Source organism: Scyliorhinus canicula, chromosome 20 (assembly GCF_902713615.1).
Source record: "Scyliorhinus canicula chromosome 20, sScyCan1.1, whole genome shotgun sequence".
In the NCBI taxonomy this organism is placed as follows: Eukaryota; Metazoa; Chordata; class Chondrichthyes; order Carcharhiniformes; family Scyliorhinidae; genus Scyliorhinus; species Scyliorhinus canicula.
The window spans coordinates 32,790,413-32,815,896 of record NC_052165.1 but is presented as its reverse complement, the minus strand read 5'-3'; the positions used below and the strand labels follow the sequence as shown (position 1 = coordinate 32,815,896).

At 40.8% G+C, this 25,484-nt stretch overlaps 1 protein-coding gene across 1 annotated transcript in view; it reads right to left on the bottom strand.

Annotated features, from left to right (window-relative positions):
• mon2 (MON2 homolog, regulator of endosome-to-Golgi trafficking) overlaps window positions 1–25,484 on the bottom strand; it is a 163,345-nt gene that overhangs the window by 3,670 nt on the left and 134,191 nt on the right. Inside the window, 7 exon segments of the mRNA XM_038780176.1 lie at window positions 1,998–2,205; window positions 5,127–5,250; window positions 5,442–5,502; window positions 6,313–6,503; window positions 7,597–7,725; window positions 15,411–15,428; window positions 22,935–23,078. Of these exon segments, the coding sequence (XP_038636104.1) occupies window positions 1,998–2,205; window positions 5,127–5,250; window positions 5,442–5,502; window positions 6,313–6,503; window positions 7,597–7,725; window positions 15,411–15,428; window positions 22,935–23,078 (875 nt within the window).

The window sequence follows — 25,484 nt, the reverse complement described above, 5'->3', positions numbered from 1 at the left end:
TTAGTGATGAATGAAATGTTGCCAGGGATACAATGAAAATGCATGATTAACATACTTAAACATCAACATGACTGCGGCAAGACCACCTTCCCACAATTCTTTTCCTAGATTACCAAATGATTGCAACTTTGCCAGATCTAGAAACTCAGGATCTTGTCTTATTTCAAATATATGAAGTTATCTGAAGTAATTTAGAAAAACATAATACCATTTATGTAATGTAAAACAGGCTTCTGATTCGCAGCCTATTTTGCACTGCTGGTGAAGACCAATTTCACCTCCATTATCATAAAACTGAGCATTACGTACTAAAACTTCAAATACTGCCGGTCACAAAGGTAATTCTTCACCCTTTTCCCCACATTAGCTTTAATCTCTTAATTCACTTGAGGATCAGTACTGAAATATGTTCCAAGTAACACAACTCAAAGACTATATGATGTTTTCATATGGTATTGATTTGGTATGATCTCATCGGCAGCAGTTAAAGAAACCCCACTAGGTACATTTGCAGATTGGGGCAACTGTACATATAGTGGCAGATTAGCATTTGATCAAACACAGTCATGCACCTGTTCAACTCTAATCTTCAAATTTTATACACTAGGTTGCTGGAATTCAATAATATTGTACAGCCCCATTTTACTTAACAATACAATATTTTAGTTTTGCATTTTTCTTAATGCATTATTGGAGCACCAATTTGGTTAATTTGTTTGGGTCAAACATTACTACAAAATTAACAAAGTGAAAGGTGGATTTTCTTTTATCCTGGGTACAATGGTCCTTTGCTAACTTTGTATTCGACTGATGGCTCATATTTGGAGTACAGCATAGACTACACATAGACCATATATGACAAGTAAATACAGAAGGGCCTATCTTGGACAACATGGCTATAAATATAGCATGCCGTAAAGGAAACCGTCTAATCGCAAAATCGGATATTCAGGGTGGAATAGTTTAATTTTAAATTTTTTTGCAGGCTAGAACAGTGGTTCCCAACTAAAGTGCTGTGAAAACCACCCAAGTGTGCCGCAAAAAAAGATGAAAAATTCATGTAATTAAACTAAAATTAACCTTCATCTTCAGCTGGCATCTCCAAGACCCGATGAATCTTGGGCTTCCCGCGCATGTGGCAACTGGGAAAGAGCCGCACATGCATGATTTAGATTTTTTATGTTGGTCAGGCCCATGCGCATGACCAACGGGACTTGGAATTGAAAACAAAGATCCCATGCGTTAGCACAAAAAGCGTAAACTCCAAAAGGGCACAAAAACCCTGGGAGAAATGAGAGAGACAGGGAGAGGTTAAAAAAAACAGGAGAGGGGACAGGGAGAAGTTAAAATCCAAGTTCCCAGTAAGGAAAGACGGCAGAGAAAATAGAGGTGTGCCTCAATTTTTTTAATAGTATAGAGGTGTGCCATGACAAAGGATTGGGAACCACTGGGCTAGAATATTCCTTTGAATTGGGTCTTGCCTGCAACTCTTTTCATAGAATTTACAGTGCAGAAGGTGGCCATTCGGCCCATCGAGTCTGCACCGGCTCTTGGAAAGAGCACACTCCCCAAGCTCAACACCTCCACCCTATCCCCATAACCCAGTAACTCCATCCAATACTAAGGCCAATTTTGGTCACTAAGGGCAATTTATCATGGCCAATTCACCTAACCTGCACATCTTTGGACTGTGGGAGGAAACCGGAGCACCCAGAGGAAACCCACGCACACACGGGGAGGATGTGCAGACTCCGCACAGACAGTGACCCAAGCCAGAATCGAACCTGGGACCCTGGAGCTGTGAAGCAATTGTGCTATCCACAATGCTACCGTGCTGCCCTTTCACACCCAAAATAAAAGATGCATAGCATCTTATCCCTAGGACCAGTGCCGAATATATGTACATTTTCTAAATACATTAATCCCATCTTAAATTCAGGATATTTTGATTAACAAAATTATGAGAAGCAAGCAATTCAAAAGTAATTAATTCTAACCTTGGCAGAGGACACCTGCCACTCAACCTCTCGTCTTCAATGTACCGATGCAATACATCCTGTGACCTCTTTAACAGCACAGACAATGCCATTCGGGAAATATACCCTTCCTGGGGAGTCGTCACTTTATTACTGAAGGAAAACTGAAGCAGTGTTTCAAAGCAAACTTTGGAAAACTCCTCTCTCATTCGAATGTCAATTTCAGCTTCTGTAGAAGTGAAACAGTTATAGTTACTTGACCAGGGTAATTTTTTTGTAGGCAAAGTATTCTCAAAGTCACTGTCTTGAATTTAGCTTACTGGTACACAATTTATTTCTGCTTTAATATTTTGGAAGCTCAGCCAACGCTATCCAACGAAGAAGAAAACAAGGGAAACTGGCTCTAAATATATTTAATCAATTTCTTGAATGCCATAGAGTTGGGGGTGGGCTGTGGGGGAATGCAAGAGACTGAGAAAAGCTACAGCTGCATTTATTTTTGATTCTGGATGCTAGCACCAAGCATATACACTGTTAAATAAGCTTCTTTATCCTGGTGGAAGACCCAGTTTTCTATGTTTCTCCAATATAGACAGTCTTGCCATTTGGACAACCTGTTTCTTTCTACCGCTACAGGGCCTACATTTCAGAGTCACACGGCTGACTGAATCACTTCAGAGGTCAAATCAATGGCCTTTCTCTGGGATTCTTTAGACTCTGGATGAAAACTTTACAAAATGTTTGGAATTAAATGCTGATTCTGCATATGCAAAACAACTAATTCGGGAGCGAGTAACAGTTTATCAGTGTAAAGAACTGATTCACAGATGCTAGTCTCCTTGAACCTGTATTAAAAATGTTTTTTTTTGGGGGGGAATTTAGGGTCTTTCTAAATGGATGAGCCAAGATAAGCCTTTTTTATCTCTGTCTTGTGAAAGTAATATCAATCTACATATACATTATACACAACAAACGCACATATAGTTGAATTTTTGCAAATGTAAACTATACTGCAACATGTTGCACTTTGATTGGAATTGCTACACACATTCAACAGTTAATCTGAACAAAAACAGAAATCCTTCAAGGCCCATCATAGATTTGGTGACATGGTTTTAAACGTATTAAAACGTTCACAACTAGGTAACAAGGAATACAAAACTATACTAAACATTACAAGTATTTAAAAAAGGCTTAAGGCCAGAAAATAAACAACTAAAAATTAATCTAAAAAAAAATTCATCTACAAATTTGCCGTTTTGTAATATTACAGCTCAGAGTTAATCCGGTTGCGATCAGCTAATCAATTAGAGAGATTTGTTTGCAATGGGATATCTCATTGTGTCCATTTTCATTCAACTACTTGTATTTGTACAGCGCTTTAACATAGATAAAAAGGTCCCAAGGCACTTCAGAAAAGAACGGTAAGATGAAAAAGCATATCAAGCCAAAGAAAAATATTAAGATGGTGACAAAAGCTTAAAAAAGTCAAAAAACGTGGTTTTGTGGAACTTAAAGAAGCAGAGAGGTGGAGGGGTCTTGGCAGCATAAGCCATGACACCAACGGTGGGGGGCAAGAAGAGAGGATTGCACAAGAGGCCAGAGTCAAAAGCAATGCAGGGTTCTTGGAGGGTAGTGAGGCTGGAGGAAGATACAGAGATAGGAAGGAAAAGATCACAAAGACATTTAAATGCAAAGATTAGTATTTTAAATGATGGGCATTGGGGAACAGGGAGTCCGTGTTGATCATTGAAGACAGGGGTGAAGAGTAAATGGAACTTGGTGATGGAAAGGCCATGTGCAACAGAGAGCTGAATAATTTGAAGTTTACAGAGGGTGAAGGATGGAAGGCAGCCCAGAGAGCATTGGAATTGTAGGGTCTGGAGGTGAAAAAGGCAAGGATGAGGTTTACAGCAGCTGAGGCAGTCAAGTAGGTAGCCTTTGTAATGGACTGTATCTAGGATCAACATGGAACTATTTCAGGATCAAATAGCACCAAGTTTGAAGTTGAGAACTTATAAACTTGTTTCCGATGTGTTGGTGCTTTTTAAAAGTTTTACCTGCAGATATTCAAATTATGGTCATATCTATCTATATATCAGCAAATGTAAGTTTTAATTTTTTATCTCTTCACACATCCTTGAAAAATATCTGCAGGTAAAATAGCCTTTCAATAAAAGGCTGAAAAACATCCAGCACTGCATAATGGTTTTAAAATTTCAATCTATTTTGACACACATATGTAGAGGTTTGTTGCTGTCCGAATATTTAAAAAAAATAAATTTAGAGTACCCAATTATTTGTTCCAATTAAGGGGCAACTTAGCATGGACAATCCACCTACCCTGCACATCTTTGGGTTGTGGGGTGAAACACACACTAACACGGGGAGAATATGTAAACTCCACACAGACAGTGACCCAGAGCCGGGATCGAACCTGGGACCTCGGCGTTGTGAGGCAGCAGTGCTAACCATTGCGTCACCATGCTGCCCCCTTGCTGTCCTAATATAATGAAGCATTTCCACTACAAAGGACAAAAATATAATGGCCTTAAATAGCAGACTCAATTAGGACAGTGATGTTACGCTTAGCAAAACAGCATCATTTAAACAGATGAGCCGCTGTCTTTGGGATGGTCTCATGAAGGTTGGATGTTACTGCTTTCCAATCAAAGTGAACATTTTGCTTTTAAATGAGGATAAGAACTAATTGTTGATTCTGAATATTAGGACCGTTAACTATCATTATTCGCCATTTTCCCAAGACACTGCAGCCTCTTAAAGAAATTAAAAAATGAAGCTTAAATTTTTTTTTTTTTTTTTTTTTTTTTTTAAAAGAGTACCCAATTCATTTTTTTCCAATTAAGGGGCAGTTTAGCGTGTCCAATTCACCTACCCTGCACATCTTTGGGGTTGTGGGGGTGAGACCCACACAGACACGGGGAGAATGCGCAAACTCCACATGGATAGTGACCCAGGGCCGGGATCAAACCCGGGTCCTTGGTGTCGTAAGGCAGCAGTGCTAACCACTGTACCACCGTGCCGCTTAAATAATGAAATTTAACAGATTATAATTTACTGATGCACTGCTTGCCCATAAATTTTCCTCCAGCTTCTAATCAATTTCTGCCCAAAAACAATATGACACACCTGTAAATGAAGTTGACTGAGAATGGATTGAACCTTTGTTCAGCATCGTCATTATCTGGCCAACAAATTCTTTTGGAATGAAGTTTGCATATGGTAATATATCTGTGCTAATAAGTTGTACAACCTAAAAAGAATAAAAAGCAATTGTAATGAAAAATATTATTGTTTCAAATTAATCACTGTGTCAAAGTAATAATTTCACAGAAATATGTTGTTTAATGCAGGTGTGCTTTAATGCGTCAACAAAGACCACTTTAAAAATATTCGATGCTTGCTGAGCATGCATAACTTCACATAGTCTGAATTTAAACTTACCTCAACATCAATGTTCTCATTTTTCTCAAATTCTTGAATGGAGAGATTATCTGGAGGTGTGCTACAAAACCAAATCATAAGAGTGACAATGCAATCTTAATCAGACAGCTTGTTATTAAATTAGTTGTTCTTGTCTCTAATGATTACTAACAGTGGGCTATTATTTTGCAAAATAGTTTGGAACTTTTTGGATTAATAAATAATTTAGGTATGGACTGACTGTGCGTTAATTCTGGATATTTATTCAGCATGGAAACTGACATGCAGCATGACTAAATTATCAGCAAATAGCAGAACCAAAATTTGGTCTTGAATATCTCCCTATCTCAACATCTAAAAATACTTCAGAATAAACAAATTAATTCTTGTACTGTGGTTACCATGTTTGGAAGGAAAACACAACAAACATCTGTAGACAGCAAGACTGTATAAAAAATGAATGAAGGACTAGTCAATTTATTTTCATGATGCTGGTTGGTTACCAAGAGCAACAGGAAGAGTTCCTTCTCTGTTTTGACTAATGATGTGTGATCCATTTGAGCAGATAGACAGAATGTTTGGTTAATATTTCATCCAAAAGAGGGCATTTCCAACAAAGCAAGATTCCCTCACCAACCGCACTAACATGTTCAGTAGTAGGGCTTAAAACACACAACGTTCTGACTCGGCCAAGAGTCCTATCAACGGAGGCAAATTGACAATGGACAACCCTGAGATCCAACTGAACCACTGATATATGATGTTCAGATGAAACTTTTTTTTAACTCTAGTCCATTCAGATGACTAACCACCATGCAACTGGCCATACTGTATGTAGAATAACCTTAAGGAGTTGCAATATCTGTGAAATAGAGCACAATTTTAGATGCACCTTTTTGTAAACAGGAAGTCTTCAAATGTGCTGGCTAGTTCTGGCCACATGGTATCAAATTTTCTGGAGGAAGCATGCTGCCTTGCAACAGGAAGTCCAATAGAAAGTACTTTAAGAAGAGAGGAAACAGCCATTTTCCATGTTGTTTCAGAAGGGCAGGCGTACTTCAGATTGAGTGGTATCCTCAAAGTCTAAAAAAAAGATAGTAAATGAGTGAGAGAGGACTAATTACTGTGACTAAATATAATCTGCATCAATAGACTACCGCAGGAATTTAATGTTAAAAATTCAACATATCTTCGCATTACTTCAAACAACAGAATTACAATTTTCATCAAGCTATCTGTGCTGGGAACTAAACACCCCTCTACTGTGACCATCCAGTGTCATCATGGAACCCAATTGTGGTGTGTACACTATAGTCTGCTGCAGAGTTAAGATTTTTATTCTGACCCAATAAGGATGTCTTTGACCCAACTTCAGAAAAGCATGTGATTCTTCCCACTACTCAAAAAGTTAATGGACTCCCTGACTGTGATTGTAACTACAGGGGGAAGATTGACTCTGTGCTTTCTGTGACAAAATTATAAAACTAATTATTTTTAAACAGATTTCCTAGACACAAAGGAAATCTTCAGCCAGTATGACCAGCGCCGAATTTTGAACTGTGGGGCAGTTGTGACTAGGAACAGTCTAAATTAATTTCAAGCATACCCTTTCCTGCTGGGAGAGTCAAGATTATATATAATCCCATCAGTATAGACTCAGTCCTGAAATTGAGAGGCTCATGTGAAAATTTCTTGTGCAAGTAAGGGCTTGACGTCATTTTAATGGCGAGAAAAGGTGTGCAACAGACACCATCTATAAAATGATTTTATGGTTGCAAAAACAGGATTAATGCACGTCAAAGTTGTACCATTCTACTGGGGGTAGAATGTTGATCAGAGTTCACTTCCAGATTCAAAATTCAGCTCACGATAATCAGAAATCCACAACTAACAAGATAGTCTAAGTTTTGAATATTTCATAAGGTCAAGATTCATTCAAACAACTATTTAAATAGGTTTTAGAATTTTAGGGTCATTAATATAACGCACTGAAAACGTAAAGCTTATTAAACTGCAACTCTACCAAGTTGAAAACAATCCTAAAAGGCAACTGGTTGTCTGTAGGTCAGTTAAGATCAATCTCAACCTAGACCAGATTTTGACCTGCATTCTAGAACACCCAAAGTCAATCCACAAAATAATTATAACCATTTTACTGTACTTCATCATAAATTACCTTAATGATTTTCTGAAGGACCTTTTCATTCACCACAGCTTTGTGACATGCTGTCTTCTGGTACAAATCCACAACAACCTCCAGAGATTTTTCAGCAAATGGCACATAATTCAAAGCCACCCACTCCGCCTGCAAGGAACCACAGTTTCTGGCGTTTAACTTTAAAGTTAATGATAATACTGACAATCTTGCAATCTGAAGGTTATCAGTTTAATTGTCCTGGTTCACATGCATAGATCACTGAAGAAGTAGAAAGAAAAGAACAGATTTATACAAGTGAAGGAGGGGAAGTTTAAAATTGCAGTATCGCTGTTCTCCAGACTTTTAGACCTCACAGTTAAGGAAGGTAGGCACTAAGATTTAAGCTTGATTCTGAAGGTTCAAGAATACAATTTTTCACTGTCAAATGAAGCATTAAATTGAATACAATATAAATTGTCTACCTATATTACACCATTTCCATGTATAATTACACTATTTCTTTTTTAAAAATAAATTTAGAGTACCCAATTATTTTTTCCAATTAAGGGGCAATTTAGCGTGGCCAATCCACCTATCCTGCACATCTTTTGGGTTGTGGGGGTGAAGCCCACGCAAACACGGGGAGAATGTGCAAACTCCTCATGGACAGTGACCCAGAGCCGGGATTCGAACCCGGGTCCTCAGCGCCGTAGGCAGCAATGCTAAAAATTACCCTATTTCTGCCCGCACAAGAAGAAGCATGATTGTTAATGCAGCTTTTTCATTAAGAGAAGTAAACTGATTCAAGTGATTACTATCAAAGTTATCGATCACTGAAAAAGGCATCTGCTTCATGACAGACCGCAGTGGATTTGTGGGGTACAGAGAAAGTGTATTTATTGCGTCTTCCGTCAAGCCATAGATGTCAGTAACTTTGATGTTACTGGCCAAGTACAAGCCAAATTCCACATAGTGGCAATGTCACTGGACTAATAATCCAGAGGCTCAGCCTACTTATCTGGGGATAGGGATCAAATACCTCTACAGCAGCTGGTGGAATTTAAATTCAATTAATAAATCTGGAATATAAAAACTAGTGTCAGTAATGATTACCATGATAGCTATCATCAACTGCCGTAAAAGGCCATCACGTTCACTAATGTCATTTGGGGAAAGACATCTGCCATCCTTATTTGGTCTGGCCTACATGTGACTCCAGTCCTACAGCAATGTGGCTGACCCTTAACTGCTCTAAATGGGATTGTAGTGCAACCTGGCATTGCGGGAGGCAGCCGGGAGCCGAGGTGCACTAAATTTCAACTTCTGTGGCTAACGTCACAAGAAACTAGCAAGTTGATTGGCCGGTTAAGTGCTCAGTGTAAGGACAGTGTAAGGAAAAGTAGGGCCAATAAAACAAGATATCGGAAGTAATCCAAAGTAGAATAAAGATAACGTAAGGAAAAGTTAAGACATGGCAGGGCAGCTCAATCGAGTGGAATGTGTGTCTTGTTATATGTGCAAAGTCCTGGATGGTACTGGTGTCCGAGTCGACCATATGTGCAGGAAGTGCTGTCACCTGCAGAAACTTGAACTCCGGGTACTGGAGCTTGAGTAGCTGCTGGAGTCACTGTGGTGCATCCGTGAGGCTGGGAGCTACGTGGATGCCACATTCTGGGGCGATCACACTGCAGCTTACATGGCCTGGAGGCAGAGAGGGAATGGGTGACTACCAGGCAGTCCAAGAGAACTTGGCAGGAAGTGCAGCAGTCCCTTGGGGTCCCACTCAGAAATCAGTTTTCATTTTGGAAGCTGGTGCAGGCACTGGTTCCTCAAAGGAGTGAGTCAGAGCCAGGTTTGTGGCACCACTAGTCATTAAAAACTGGCAGGTAAGACCTGAACTGCCTCCTCCAGGCGCTCTGACTCTTCTTCACCTTGATATCATGTCAGGTAATGCCTCTGAGATTTATATTGGATTTACACGATAATTAATTAACATGCTGGTACAAACCAAAAGCGGCTCAAGAGCAATAGTGATTTCATGAGTTAAGGGAACAAACCCGCGCGTCTTTGGCTGTTGACCTGACTCCAGTATATTGTCTCCCTGCTGCTTGGGTCAAGGGTGTCACAGAATGGTTGCAGGACATTCTGCTGGGGGCAGGTGAATAGTCTGAGGTTGTGGTCCACACTGGCACCAGTGACTTAGATAGGAAGGGAGATGGGGGCCTTGCAATCAGAATTTAGGGAGCGAGGTTGAAAATTGGCAAGGAGGACTTCAAATGCAGTAATATTTGGAGTACTCTTATTGCCACATGCAGGAGGATAAGACAGAAAGATGGCACAGGAGGGCTTCAGATTCTTGGGATACTGGGACCGGCTCTGGGAGAGATGGCATCTGTACAAGCTGGACTGAACGTGAACAGAGTTGGGACAGAGTTCCTTGTGGGGCGTGTTGTTAATGCTGTTAGAGGGTTTTAAGCTAACTCGGCAAGTGTGTGGGAACCATGGGAAATAGTAAAGAGGGATTCCAGGATGTACAAAATACTGGAAGGGGCAGATAGCACTAGTATAGAGATAGTCAGTTAACAGGTGAAGTTGGAGTAAGGATTCTGAATCAGAGTTACTGTGCATGTATGTGACTGCACAAAGTACATTAAATAAGATTGGGAAGTTACAAGCGCTGATTGCAGTGAGAAAATGTGGTGTTGTGGCGATAACAGATACCTGGCTCAAGGAAGGGCAGGACTGGGTGTAAAATATTCTTGAGCACAAGGTGTTCAGAAAAGATGGGAAAGGAAGGAAAGGGGAGTGGTGACAGTATTGGTCAAGGACAGCATTGTAGTGCTGGAGAAAGGGAATGTCCCAGGGGGCTCAAGGACAGAGTCAATTTGGCTGGAGCTAAGGAACTAAAAGGGTGCAATTACATTGCTTGTAGTCTATAGATCGCCTACGAGTGAGAAGTTTGTAGAATCTGCAGGGAAATTACAGAGAGATGCAAACATTACAGGGTAGTTTTAATAGAGGCCTTTGATTGCCCAAATGTAGACTGGGACAGGGTAATGTAAAGGTTAGAGAGGGACAAATGTTCCTAGATTGTGTTCAGGACAATTTTCTACAGCGGTATGTGTCCAGTCCAATGAGAAAGGAGGCACTAATAGACCTGGTAGTTGGAAATGAAGCGGGCCAAGTAGATGAGTGTGGGAACAGTTAGGAGACGGTGATCATTATATTGTAAGTTTAGGATGATTGAAAAGGAAAATAGATAATCCAAAGAAATAATAATCAACTGGGGGACAGAGGACTTAAACTGGGCAAGAATGGAGGTTGGCCGGTTAGACTGGAACGAAAGGTTGGCAGGAAAAACTGTCACTGAACAATGGGCTACTTTCAAAAAAATAAATAGTCTGAGCACAGTCAAGGTACATTCCCTTAAAAGGGAAAGGCAGGGCAAATAAATCTTGAGCTCCTTGGATGAAAAAGGAGATAGAGATTAAGGTAAGGAAGAAATACTGTGCCTCTGACAGGTGTCATGTAGAAAATACAATTGAGAACCATAGAGGAATAGACAGAAGATTCAGAGGAGATGTGAAAACACACATTAGAGACCCATAGAGGGATTAGGAGAAAAGACTGGCATCCAACATAAAGGGGAATCCAAAGTATTCTATGGGCACATAAATAGTAAAATGGTGGTAAAAGGAGTAGGGCCTATTAGGGACCTGAAAGGGAATTTGTACATAAAAGCAGTGGGCATGGCTGAGGTATTAAATTAATACTTTACAGCCAGCTTTACTGAGGAAGTAGATGCTACACAGGCCATGGTAACAGACGGGAAAACTCTGTCCCAAGAAGAGTTCAAAATTGATAAGGAGGAAGTGTTGAATCGACTGTCGGTACCTAAAGTTGACAAGGCACCGTAACCAGATGAGATGCTTCCAAAGGTATTGTATGAAGTTGAGAATGGAAATTGCAGGAGTATTGATCAAAATCGTCTAATCCTCTCTACACAGGAGAGTGCCAGAGGACTGGAGAATTACAAATGTTATTCTCTTGTTCAAAAAAGGTTGTAAGGATAGCCCAGCAATTACAGACCAGTCAGCTTAACATCAGTGGTGGGTAGTGTTATGGGCCAGGGTTTATAGAGAATCCCAAAGTGTATCATGGAGTTTATCTGACCCACAACTTTTACTAGATTGTGGTATGGTGAGCACACGGCCCACTCTACAGGTGTGGTACAGCAGAAATGGAAAAGTATTTTTTAAAGCAAAACAATGTTGATTCTATGAACTCAAGTTCACCTTTTTAAAACATAGTGAACATCTTAAAAACCATTAATTCAAATACAACCCCCAAAGAATACAACACTAAGTAATTCTTAAGCTGTCCTTTTAACATCCAGAAGACTTTACAAAAACCTTTCAGCAGAAGCACAACAGGTTAAAGTCACTACTGTTATTAGTTTTAAATCACCAAAATCGATTTACAGTCTTTAGATTACAGAGAGAGACTCTAAATGCACATTCTGGCTGTGACTGCAGCTATGCAGCTCTGAAAACGAAACTAAAACACACCCTGCAGCAAACAGCCTAAAACGAAAGTAAAAAGCTGACAGACAGCCCAGCTCCACACACTCTCTGACATCACTGCAGTAATAAACACCCATTTCTTAAAGGTACTCTCACTACAGACACTGAGATACACAGCCATTTATAAACACCTATTTCTTAAAGGTACTCTCACATGACAGTAAGTACCTAGAAACAATGATTCAGGATAGAATTAGTAGTCACATGGAACAATGTGGGTCGATTAGGAAGAGCAAGCATGGATTGCTAAAGGGGAAATTGTGTTTAACTAACTTGCTTGAGTTTTCTGAAGAGGTAACAGAAAGGGTAACAGAAAGGGTAATACCGTTGCTGTGGTGTACTTGGAACTTCCAAAAGGCATTCTGACAAGAAACAATGCGCAGGCGTGCGGGGAAAAGGCAGAAGAATGACACTAAGTCATAAAGTTCCTTTGGAGAGCCAGTGCAGACATGATGGACCAAATGACCTCGTTCTTCGCTGTAACAAATCTGTGAGTCTGCAAATTGCAAGTTGGCCATTGCTGTGGTATGTGGGAGATCCTTGGGCTGAGACGTGGGCTTCTACAGGAATAGGTGGATAAATTCTCAGTTCAACAATGGACAATTGTTAAAGAGATTTGACTGAATTTTAGTTTGCAACAGTCCAATTTGATAGCCTTGTTCCAGTAATCTTTTGCTGACCATTTTTTCCCCTTCGGAATTTGCTGAATTACTGCTGAGGTGTCCTTTACCCAAAAGCCCATTGTTCATGCACGAACATCAACAGTGAACCAGATCCCAATTTTCTTTTTGAATGGGCGTAACTCACTTTGACTCAGAGCAAGAGTTCCATTTCGGAGTTTGAAAACGAAAGGGGCTTAACAAGCAAGGTGACAATATTCAGTTGTTAAACAAGCAAACTGAATTAAGCTGCAATTTTACTCAAGTTGCTGAACATAAGGAAGTAATGAGATGATGGAATCATAATTGAACAAAGTCCAAGGATAATCCTTAAAAGGTTGCTTCATCGTTTCAATCAAGACATAGCCATGTTTGAAGAAAGAAAAAGGCTAACCACAAATACTAACAATCAAATAAATAAAATAAATTAGGGATCAGCTGCAAAGTGCAAATATAATTCAAAAACATGGGTGGGGTTTTTCTGTCTCCCAGCCACGTGTTTCTTGGTAGCAGGAGGCAGCGCGTCATTCACTTTGGGCGGGATTCTCGGCTCCCAGTTGTCAATGAAATTTCCTATTAAAGCCACCCCACGCCTCCAGGAAACCCATGGGAGAGGGTGCATTGCTGGCGAGACCAGAGCCCCGCCACCAGCAAACTGCCATAAAATTTCAGCCCAGGTCTATATTCTTCATTAAATAAGCAGGTGCTTTAAATAATTGAAAACAATTAAAGGGATCGGGGTAGGATAAAACTGAACAGATTTCCATTTACTGAGAAGGAGCTCATCAGTTGTGTAAAGTACAAATTGCTTAATAGATTATATAAAAGGTCTTCCGTGAGATAATAGAAAGATTTAAATGGATATTCAAATAATTAAGAGGATGACCCATGACAGAAAAAAACAAGCAAGAGAAATCTGCTGAGAAGAAAAAAACTCTTGCAAATATAACAAGCCTGAAATGCACAAAATATTAGCAATGCACATTTCACCCATTCTCAAAGAGGGAAAAACAGGCAAACACTACATGCACAGATCGACCACTAGACACCCAACATCTCCTGCCATTCTAACAGAATTTATATTCCAAATTGTCACTGACCTCCCCTTCCCCCAAAATCACCAACTCCCCATGCACTGAGGATACAATCAGGCTTTTCAGTTTTGAAGTCATTATTCATATCAGAGAGCTGAGTAGTGCCCAAGGAAAAGATGAGGTACTGGCAATAATTTTTTTGAATGAACTGAAGAGTACCCAATTTTTTTTTCAAACAAGATGCAATTTGGCATGGCCAATCCACCTAGCTTGCACATCTTTTGGGTTGTGAGGGTGAGACCCAGAATGTGCAAACTCCACACGGAAAGTGACCCGGGGCCGGGATCGAACCCAGATCCACAGCACCATGAGGCAGCAGAGCTAACCACTGCGCACCATGCCACCCAATAATTTTTTAACTCCACCATCCGAGCAGTAATCTGGTAGAACTGGTCCACTCCCTCTAAAAAAAGACATATGAGGATTCTACAATGGGGGTTAATCTGTTCTTCGAAGCTAACACTCCAATGGGAAATTAGAAATTTACCTCCACTATTTCTGAACCTGGTGTTAAGTTTGGTTGGAACAACATGACAGGTCAGAAATGGAGAGGTCTGAGTTGGAGTGGGTGAGGAATTAAGTGCAGAGAATGGCCTTTTGGATAAAACAGACACATTATGCAAAGACAGAACATAACCTGCAATTGATACTATACTCAATTGAAGCAGTATCCTGCATTACATACCCACGATTCAACCTTGGTTCAAGTTTGTAAAAAGAATTTCCCCGAGGACAACACCAAAATATAAAACATCAAAACATAAAAAGGGATGGGTGGCTGAGGAAGAACATAATGGTGCAAATGCTTTCAAATTTGAAAATCAATTTAAAAGGCAGAATTGAAGGATAATAATAAAGATCATTGATTTGTTTGTAAATTCTAAACACAAACAGATGCAGAAGTGTAAGCAGAATCAGAAGTGCACTTTCATACTGCCATATGATCCTTGATTAAGTTACAAGACTGCAGCAGTTCAAGAAGCTGACTCACCACCACCTTCTCAAGGGCAATCACAGATAGGCAATAAATGCCAACAACACCCACATCTCAAGAATAAATTTTGAAAAAACATTTAAAAGGTGACCCCAAATGATTCCCAACTCAAGTCTAGTCACCACAGGACAAGTTTGACTGCTAATCCTCCCTCTTTTGTCTCTTACATGAAATGTCTGCAGCTCCATGCTAACCGCTCTCGTCGATTAATGCCTTTTAAAACTATTTATCTCAACTTAGATGCATTTTTTTCATTACAAATTTGTTTTTTCTGATAAGTTTTGAATTCAGATCAACCAAAAATCAATTTTTGATTGACTGGATGATTTGATTTCAAATTCATGAAATCAGATCAAAGTGGATCAAAAAAAGGACACTGCAGCTTTAAAAGTCAGAAGAACTAGGAAGCAAATGATTTGTGTTAATGGTATACCGAAGTGTACTTTGCCATGCGATTTAGTGTAGTCTAATGCAAGTCTGAGTAGCTCAAGTCAAAAATAACCTCTGGAGGCTTAAAACTTACCGGAGCAAATAGTTGAATCTATTATATGTCCGTCACGTACAGAAGCAGCATAAACGGAACAAAAGAAGATAATAATCATTATCAAACTACCTAGAAATGTAAGCAAGTTGTCATTTTGTTGTATATTTGTTGAAAAATTTATGCAATGCAATTGTATTTTAATAAAGATTTTGGTAGTTTAATTCAAATGAAATGAATGGGTACAAATTCCGTTTAAAACATTTTCCATAGAGTAGTTGACCATTTAACCTTTTTGGCTCATTCAGCTTCCAAGCTGTGACATGACCTTTTATGTCAATGACCCGAATAAATAATTGTGACTTGGAATAAAGGTGGAAAAAAGGAATTTTTCATGAAGTCACTGCTACGTCAAACTGAAATCCCAATGTATGGTCATGAGAGGATGGTGTTGGTTTTATCACAACTGTTAAGCTCCCCTCTGAGGATTTTATCATGAAGGAAACTTGATGGGTTTGTAGATTGGCGAAAAGAGGGGATTTTGGTTATAAATAAACATCCTATAACGCTGCATTTTTTTTTTTAAATTTAGATTACCCAATTATTTTTTCTATTAAGGGGCAATTTAGCGTGACCAATCCACCTACTCTGCACATTTTTGGGATGTGGGGACGAAACCCACGCAGACACGGGGAGAATGTACAAACTCCACACGGACAGTGACCCAGAGCCGGGATCAAACCTGGGACCTCAGCGCCGTGAGGCGGTTGTGCTAACCACTAGGCCACCGTGCTGCCCCTATAACGCTGCATTAAGCAACTTCAACAAAAATATTCTGGTCAGAGCTGTCAATTTATCTTTTGAGAGTGTTCCATCCTTTAAAAGGGTATGGACAGTGAACAGAATCTCAAATACAGAGCTTATTTTGAATAAGTAATGCATTGCAACCAATAAATATGGTATCTGAATAAAAATGTGCAGCAATGAAAATAAAGCTTGTTTAAGTGGAAATAGTTCAAAGAACCTAAAGACATCTGAACAGAAATGATTTGTCTTGATCTAGAGCTATAATCTTGTAGTGTTAGATTCAGGAGAATTAACAGTTTTGCATTGTTTAACTCTCAACTCACAAAGACAGTATCATATTGATCATCACAAAAGTGATAAGAAAGGAGGATCATTCATCTATATCTTAAACAAATAACCAAAAGTTAAACACACTTTGGTTTGATTGAAGATATTAGGATTAAAGATGTCTATAGATTCCAAGTACATTTGTTGTGTTGGTTGTGGTCAGTTGGTAACACTCTCGTCAAGTCAGAAAGTTGTGGGTAGAAGTACCATTCCAGGCAAAAGAAAATCTGGGCTGATGTTCGGTTGCGGCAATGGAGTGTGGTCACACACAAAGGTGAAGGTGCTGATTTAAGCTCTTTTTACCCGAAAACGGGGGAGCTTTGACAGGAAAGTGTAGCTGAAGGTGTGGAAGAGAAGGCCCCCGGGAATGGCATGTCTGCTGGTTATCAGACCCGGCAGGAGGTTAAAGATCTGGCCAAGGAACTGGAAGAGATACGTGGTGCAGCAACAATTGGAAAGATGGCAAAGGGGAAAGGGCTGTCGTATGTTGGAGCAGTTGATGGCATTCATCAGAGAGGAGTTCCACCAGCAATGAAAGGAGATGCAGGAAGATTGATTGAAGGTCATCGAAAGAGCGGTAGCACCCTTGAAAGTCTCAATGGAGAGAGCCGCGAGTGTTTGGCGGCACAGGGGTCGCAGATCCGGGGGATGGAGAGGGTGATGCCCGACCACAGGTGGTGGCATTGGCAGCAGAGCTCCTGGGGGACCTTTGCAAGTAATTAAGGGCAAAGTTAGAGGAACAGGAGAATAGATCTAGAAGACAGAACCTGCATATCGTTGGCTTGCCTGAATGTGTGGAAGGCACGAGTGCTCAGAGATATGTCTCAAGAATGCTGGTGGGGTTGGTGGCGGAGGGGGAGCTGGACAAAGCCCCAGAGGTGCATAGAGCATGCAGGTCCATAAGGCATAAGCCAAGAGCGGGGGAGCTGCCACGGGCAGTGATTGTGAGGCTCCACAGGTTTGTTAAGAAGGAAAAGATCCTGCAGTGGGCCAGGGAGAAGCAGAACTGTGAACGGGAGGGGAACAGGGCAAATCTATCAGGACATTGGAGCGGAGCTGGCAAAAAAGGCATGCCGGGTTCAAGAGGGCCAAAGTGCCTCTTTACCAAAAGCAGATCAAGTTTAGGGTGCTGTACCTGACAAAACCGTGGGTGACTTCTAAAGGTCGGGATTACAATTTCAAAACCCCAGAGGAGGCCAATAACTTTATTAGAGACTATAAACTGGGGGAGAACCAAACGTTGATGGGAGACGGAGGAGTTGGAACAATGGAGTTCGAAAGATGCAGTGTGGGGCCTGGAGGGTGGGGTTTATTTTCTTCTTGGATGGGGTGATTTTGTTGTTTGCTCAGGGGCAATAAGTTTGTAATGGGGCAACTACCCCCCTACCCCTACACCATCTGTGGTCGTTTTTATTTTTTAAATTAATGTTTCTTTGCTGGAAGGATAAAATCGGGACAAAGGTATTGATACGAATTGGGTTTGGTTAGGTTCCAACTGTGTTCCAACTGCTCTCACAGCTCTGCTAGTTGCAGTTGGTTTTAGAAGGCTGGAAAGGGACCATCTCTCAGCTTTGCTAAGAAAAGCTATACCATGGAGTAATGGTCAAGAGATCAAGTGTAAAGATCTGAACAACAGCCAGTTAAGGAAACCAGGAAAATTAAGAAAAATGTCCAACAAGTCTGGAGTTAAGTGAACAGAGACCAATGTATTGTTCAGAAGTATTCAAGGAAGAGTAAACAAAGTCGAGAAACAATTGCAGTAACTAGATTAAAGTGGAATAGCAGCCTTCAGAATTAGATGAAACATTTGATGTCATTTTAATTCAATCTGGGAATTGAGAGTTTAGTAGTTGTGAACAGCTTGTACAGTCGTCAGGACAAGGAAATGCTAAAAAGGAGTTGGTGTAAAATCCTAGTCTGGAATGCTGCCATTTGAAAAACCTGGTCTGGATTTCAGAATGCAAACCGCTAAGGGGAAGCCTAATTCTGAGAGAAGATTTTAAAGTGTGCTTTCAGGAGTAAAGTTTGGAAACCCTCACGTGGCAATCACCTGTGGGATCATGCACAAACATTCTGTTTCTGGAGAGTGTATTTTCCCATAGTCTTCTTGTCTGTAAAAGGGACTTTGTGTTAATGAGAGCATTGTAGATTAAGATGTACTTTGTAATCTGTATTAATCTTGAAACCTGTGTGGACTTCTAGTGATGTCTTGTGGGGTTAGGACATTCATCAGGCAGCTCCAACCAGGATCCGAGTTCTACAGCCCTTTTTGCCTGATTTTTTCAGGAACATTTTCACATAAAAACGTTTTCTCGGAAGAATAAAAGATCCCTGAGCCGTTCCAATGCCAAAAAAGGGGATAATCAACCCACAGAAAGCAACTCGTAGACCGATTTGGAGGCATTGCACAGCTCCTCTGTGGAAAAAATGGAGGAGGCTGCGTCAGCGACCTCCCCACTAACAACGGACATTCTTATTAGTGTGCTGGCCAAGGAATTTGACACCCACTTTTATAAGTAGTGGAAACTGATGGCAGAGAACTTAAAAAAGTTGTTCGAGGAAGCCCTGGGTCCTGTCCGGTGAAGCTGGAAGAAACTGCTGCATCGGTGAAGAAGCGTGGTGAGGTACTGGAGGGTGTGGAAAAAGCACAGTGAGCAGTTCGCTTTGCTGGAGGCCGAAATAGCGGTGATGGCTGACGAAAACAGGAGGGTGAAGGCCAACGCTGAGAACCAACCTAGGAGCTAGAACCTCAGAGTCATGGGGTTGCCGAAGAACATAGAGGTGCCGAATCCTACTAGATATCTTGGCAAATGTTTGGGAAAATGATGGGGAGTGTGGACTCAGAGTTAGACAGCGGACACTTTGCTAAAAACCTCGGCCGACCGAACTGTCACGTGCAGTCATAGTGCACTTCCATAGTTTCCAAGAAAAGGAATGGGTCCTGAAATGAGCCAAGGGACATTGGGATTGGAAGTGGGAGGGCAATCTCTTTTGGGTCTACCAAGACATGGGAGCTGAGCTGGTGAGGAAGTGGGCAGTTTTTAATGAGGTTAATGCCGTCTTGTACAAGAAGCGAGTTTGGTTCAGGATACTGTATCCAGCGAGACAACATCACATTTATGATTCAAAGGACTTTTACTTTGATGCACCGGAGGAGACGAACACCTTTGTTAAGAAGCACTGACTCGGTCCAAATTAACAATGCTTTGTAAGGTCTTTGATTGCTGTGGGTTGGGAGGAATATTGGGGTATCCTGTATGCAGTAGTTGTTGTCTGAGGGCAAAGTTTTTTCTTGTTTGGCGGGGTGGGGATTTTACCTTACACTTGCGGCTTGTCTACTGCTCACTATTATGAGGAATGTTGTTCCTTGTATCATAGCTGCAATTATATTGTCCCTGTTGGGAATCTAGTTTTATAAGGTCTGTTTTATCCTCAGGGAGGGCGATAATGTTGTTTTTCTTCTCTATCCTGGGGGGACTGCCCCAATAGCAATACATTCAGCTAGTTAATGGGAGCAATGATCACCCTACTCAAGCCCACGTATCCACCCTATACCAGTAACCCAACAACCCCCATTAACCTTATTTTTTAGGACACTAAGGGCAATTTAGCCTGGCCAATCCACCTAACCCGCACATCTTTGGACTGTGGGAGGAAGCCGGAGCACCCGGAGGAAACCCACGCACACACGGGGAGGACGTGCAGACTCCGCACAGACAGTGACCCAGCCGGGAATCAAACCTGGGACCCTGGAGCTGTGAAGCATTGATGCTAACCACCATGCTACCGTGCTGCCCCTTTTACTTATAAAAGTGGGATTGGGGGAGGAACTGTTGTGGTTGAACCAGTTCCATGTGGTTTGATGAGCTTTGCATGTGTGTGGGTGGGGTGAGGGAGTGTTAGTTGGGGGAGGGAGGAATAACAATAATAATAATCTTTAACAGTGTCACAAGTAGGCTTACATTAACCTTGCAATGAAAATTACTGTGAAAAACACCTTAGTCGCCACACTCCGGCACCAGTTCGGGTGCACAGAGGGAGAACTCAGAATGTCGAATTCACCTGACAAGCACGTCTTTCGGAACTTGTGGGAGGAAACTGGAGCACCCAGAGGAAATCCACACAGACACGGGGAGAACGTGCAGACGCCGCACGGACAGTGACCCAAGCCGGGAATCGAACCGGGGTCCCTGGTGTTGTGAAGCAACAGTGCTAACTACTATGCTGCTACCATGAGAGAATGAGAGAAAGAGTGAGAAAGAAAGAGTGAGAAAGAAAGTGCTTTGAGGAGCCATGCCTCACATGGGAACAGATGGAGGCAAGCTCTTGTAGGGACCCTAGTCTAAGAGCAACAGACTCGCTCTGCTTCTCTTCGGTGAGGTACTCTTCGAACCTGGTGGTGTCCACTCTTGGGATTATGGAACCAATTTAGGCAGCATTATAAATTGAGTTCCATGTCATTGCTGGCCCCTATCTGTGGCAAACACCTATTTGTTCTGTTGAGTTTGGATGTGATGTTCAGGTCATGGGAGGGGAGGGGCCTTGCGAGTTTCAGGTATTTGTTTGTGGAGCGGCGGTTTGTTAGTTTGGAGGAGCTTTGCCAAATTTTCTAACTTTCAAGGACGAACTTGTTCCGTGACCTAGAAGTATGTAATTTTTTTCAGAAGACTTTTCCTACATTCCCTATGACTCCGCAAACCTCCTTGTTCAAGAGGAGCCTATCACTTGCACCATCAATAGGCAAAGCTTGTCAACGGAAGTAGCCTGCTGGATGAGGTGTGAGCAAATGGGATGGAAAACTGGGGCCTATTTTGATGGGGATGTGTGGTGTGAGTCCTTCACAGAATGAACTCCATATCCCACTGCACACGACTCAGTCTATTTCAGCTCAAGGTAGTACATTGTGATCACCTAACTAAAGCTAGGATAAGTGCTTACTTTTCGGGAGTGGAGTACAGGCATAGGTGGTGTTCTTTGGGACCAGCTAATCATACCAAATGTTTTGGTCGTGTCCCAAGATGGCAAGCTTTTGGGTCTCCTTCAGCACCAAGTCAGTGATTCAGATCTGGAGCCTTGTCCTTTGGTGAGCATTGTCGGGGTATCGGACTCACCGTGGTTTCAGACAGGGATAAAGGCAGATGTACTTGTCTTTGCAATGCTAATAGCCTGGAGGTGTGTTCTGCTGGGATGGAAGTCTTCTGCTCTGTCCAGCGCCTCAGTCTGGCTGACTAAGCTCATGGAATTTTTACATCAGAAGTACACAGTCAGGGGGTCGGTCGAGGGATCTATTAGAGGTGGCAGACATTAATTTCCTATTTCAAGGAATTAATCACCGTCAGCTGTTTGTGGGGGGGGGGGGGGGGGGGGTTCTTTTTTGGGTGGGTATATATAGTTGGCTCTGTTTTTCTTTGTTTAAAATTTTCTTTTTAATTTTTTCCAATTAAGGGGCAATTTATCATGGCCAATCCACCTACCCTGCACATCTTTGGGGTGTTGTTTGAAACCCAAGCAGACACAGAAGAATGTGCAAACTCCACACAGACAGTGACCTGGGGCCAGGATTGAACCTGCATCCGCAGTGCGTAGGCAGCAGTGCTAACCACTGTGCCACCGCGCTGCCCCTCCTGTTGTTAAAACTAATTGGTAGTTTTGTGACTTTTCCTTCACGGTTTCTAAAACAAAAATTAAAAGTTACAGTCTTCTGAGCCAGCTTTCCATTCTTCCCATCCAGTTATAACATTAATTGGGATCGTAACATTCCCTCGCCCAGCTAGGTAAAAGCCTTCCCCTTAGTTGCTGCCTCGTAGCTATTAAAGTTTCATTGGATGTCTGAGTGCACTGGATATATATCTGCAATTGCATTGAATACACCTTCACTGTGAATACTATTTAATTTCACTTGACATTATGATTTTTGCTGGAGCACCATTTCAAAGGTTCCCAAGTAACTCAACCAGGTGAACATTCTTTATGTGTAATCTATATCCCACCTACTGCCTCAAGTGTCACATTTGGCCAATTTTCCCCCGCCTACCTAAAATTAATTATGCTCTCCAATCGCCTCAGCTGAGACCAGCCAACTCAACAAAGCCTAGTGATCACAACTGGGAAATTCCTGGCCTGCACAATTTAGTACTGAACGACATTCTGCATGTAGCTCATTGTAGGTTAAAAAAAGAACTGTTCTAAGCTCCCGCCCCTTCCAGTCTGAAAACTCATGATGGTATAAAGACTCAAGCATGATGGATTAAAAACTAAATACACAAGACACAGTAAATGTAGCTAAAGTGTTTCATAAGGAAGAGTAAAAATACATTCTCGAGGATTTCTTTGTTATAATCACAGTAATGTATTTGTCTGGCTGTGCATACTGAGTTACCACAATATCATGTTTAAATTATAAAAAAATAAGCTTATTGTTTGCCTGATTACCTGATTAAACTTTGCATTTGCTATATTTTTAGTTTCTAATTTTCCATATGTTGGTGCCTTGCAGGAGAATTCAACAAACGAGAGTAACTGGTCAAAGATTGCTGGATACATGATCTGCATGTCTTCCGGTCCTATGCAAATTGCCTAAACGGGGAGAGAAACAAGTTAGGAAGATTCCAACAGAAACTCAGTTCATTATTTCATATTTCATGTGTGTTTTTAAAATTCTGTCTTGGTTTTAAAAAATTCATTCCCGGGATGTGGGCATTTCTGGCATTCCTAGCTGTCAGGAAGGAACTCCAGTCCATCCTACCGTTTGATACAACGGAGTGGTTTGCCAGGTAATCTCAAAGAAGTTACAGGTTGACCACGCTGGATTGGATTGGAGTCATAAATTGATGCGTGTTTCCTTCACTAAAGGACGTTTGTGAACTAGTTGGGTGTTTATAACAGCTTTGTGGCCAATTTCACCAATCTTTTATTTTTAGCTTTGAAAACAAAATTGCAATAAAATTCTCAAACTGGCAAAGTTTGAACTCCTGTCCATGGGCTATTAATCCAGGTCTCTGAATTATACATCAAATTAATAGTTGGCAAGTATCATTTAGAATTAACAAAGCCAACAATTAACAAAGATTTTGCAAATAGATAGAAAATAAATTATATTTTCTGTATCAGTCTGTGTTTATGCAGTGACAATTAAACTTTATTAACTCTTTACTAAATTAGAAACCTGGCATTCTTTAGAAGAGGCATATGGACTCAAAACATTAACTCTGCTTCTCTCTCTCCACAAATGCTGCCAGAATGAGTTTTCCTGGCATTTTCTGTTATCAGGATTATTCACTTGTTCTCATGGATAGTAATTTGTACCTCATGAATACTGCTGGCACAAATGAAGCAATATTCCTTCTTTATTCATCTCCAATGAATTATTGCTCTGTATTCTCTCTGGAGTTTATTTTGTAAATGGCTTCCTACAGTGCCTAACTAATAAAAAAATGTTAGACTTCTACCTTGGAAGTGTTTTAACTGGACCAAATAACTTTGTTGGAGCCATTAAATGACACACACCAGGAAAATCTTATTTAATGATCTCAGTTAACAGTGAAAGCGTCCAGATGAGAATATGTTGTTAAAACCTGCTTTACTGATTAATTGCAAACTTTAACAACAAATACATGCCATTTGAAGGGTTAAAAGTGCAAGAAGGTCCCTTAGCTCACCAGGCTAAATCGCTGGCTTTTAAAGCAGACCAAGCAGGCCAGCAGCACGGTTCGATTCCCGTACCAGCCTCCCCGGACAGGTGCCGGAATGTGGCGACTAGGGGCTTTTCACAGTAACTTCATTGAAGCCTACTCGTGACAATAAGCGATTTTCATTTTCCACAACTGACAAAAATACTCAACTTTAAAAAAATGAAAATTTCTCTCCTGTATATCTATCTTGCACTATTTCAAATCTTAACCTATGACTCCAGTGGAAACAATAATTACACTTACAGTAAAAGCACCCAGCTTCCCCAACTTACCTTCTCCTTTTAGCACATGGAGAACACAAGAGCATTTTCTATTTTTATTTCAGATTTCCAGCATCCACAGTAATTTGCTTCAATTTTAAACTTCCCTTTTCAAGTAATGGATTTACAAATTAAGTAGTTAAAAAGTGATGTTTGGAAGTTGGCATTTGCAACACCAAAAAGCACGTATTTTACTTAGGTTATATCAGCATTTAAATATTTATGAATTAAAAGCAATAAACTGTGTTTTACTTTCTCAAAAGCGAAGTACAATACAGGACATTGAAAAAAAAATCTTCTTCCGTTTCCTCTCCTGTCCCTTGATTGCCCAGAAATAGACTTCCAGCAGAGATCCTAACAGTGACCAGGAACCCCCTTGATCTCCATTTTAGGAACTATGGGGCTGATGGCAGCATTCTTACTATTGGCCCACCTTCAGCATAGAAATAATTTCATTTTCTGAATAAGGTATAACTTTCACTATCGAATTGGGATTTAGATCTGAATTAGCTGCTCATACTGGGAGCTACAGATAGTTGGAGAGAGAACTGGTCGCTGCAATCTGGCAGAAGTACATGATAATGAGTGAGGATAAGATCAATTTAAAGTTCTTTAAAGAGTGCAGCGTAATATCCGTTGATTAAATATGCATCAGAATACAATGTATAATTCAGACTGGTAATCTGGGCACTGCACATTAACAGGCCCAAAATGTGAATTACTTGAAATATTCGGTGCTGTGTTACGTATCTGTTCTTTACAAATGAACATTTAAATACAATATTCATTTCTAATAATCTATTTTACATCCTGACTGATGTCACCAGCAGCAAGTACACTTTTTTGTAGCAGAGCTTTCAACTGGAGACTTGGGACCTGATTTTAACCAATTCGGAACCGATTCACGTAGTTAAAATCGGGCCCTGCAGGACCATGGTCAAACTGCTTATGTTTGTAAATTCCCAGCAAATTGCAATGAATCAAATTGAAAACTTAAATATTTACACATTAAGACAATAGAAGTAGGTAAA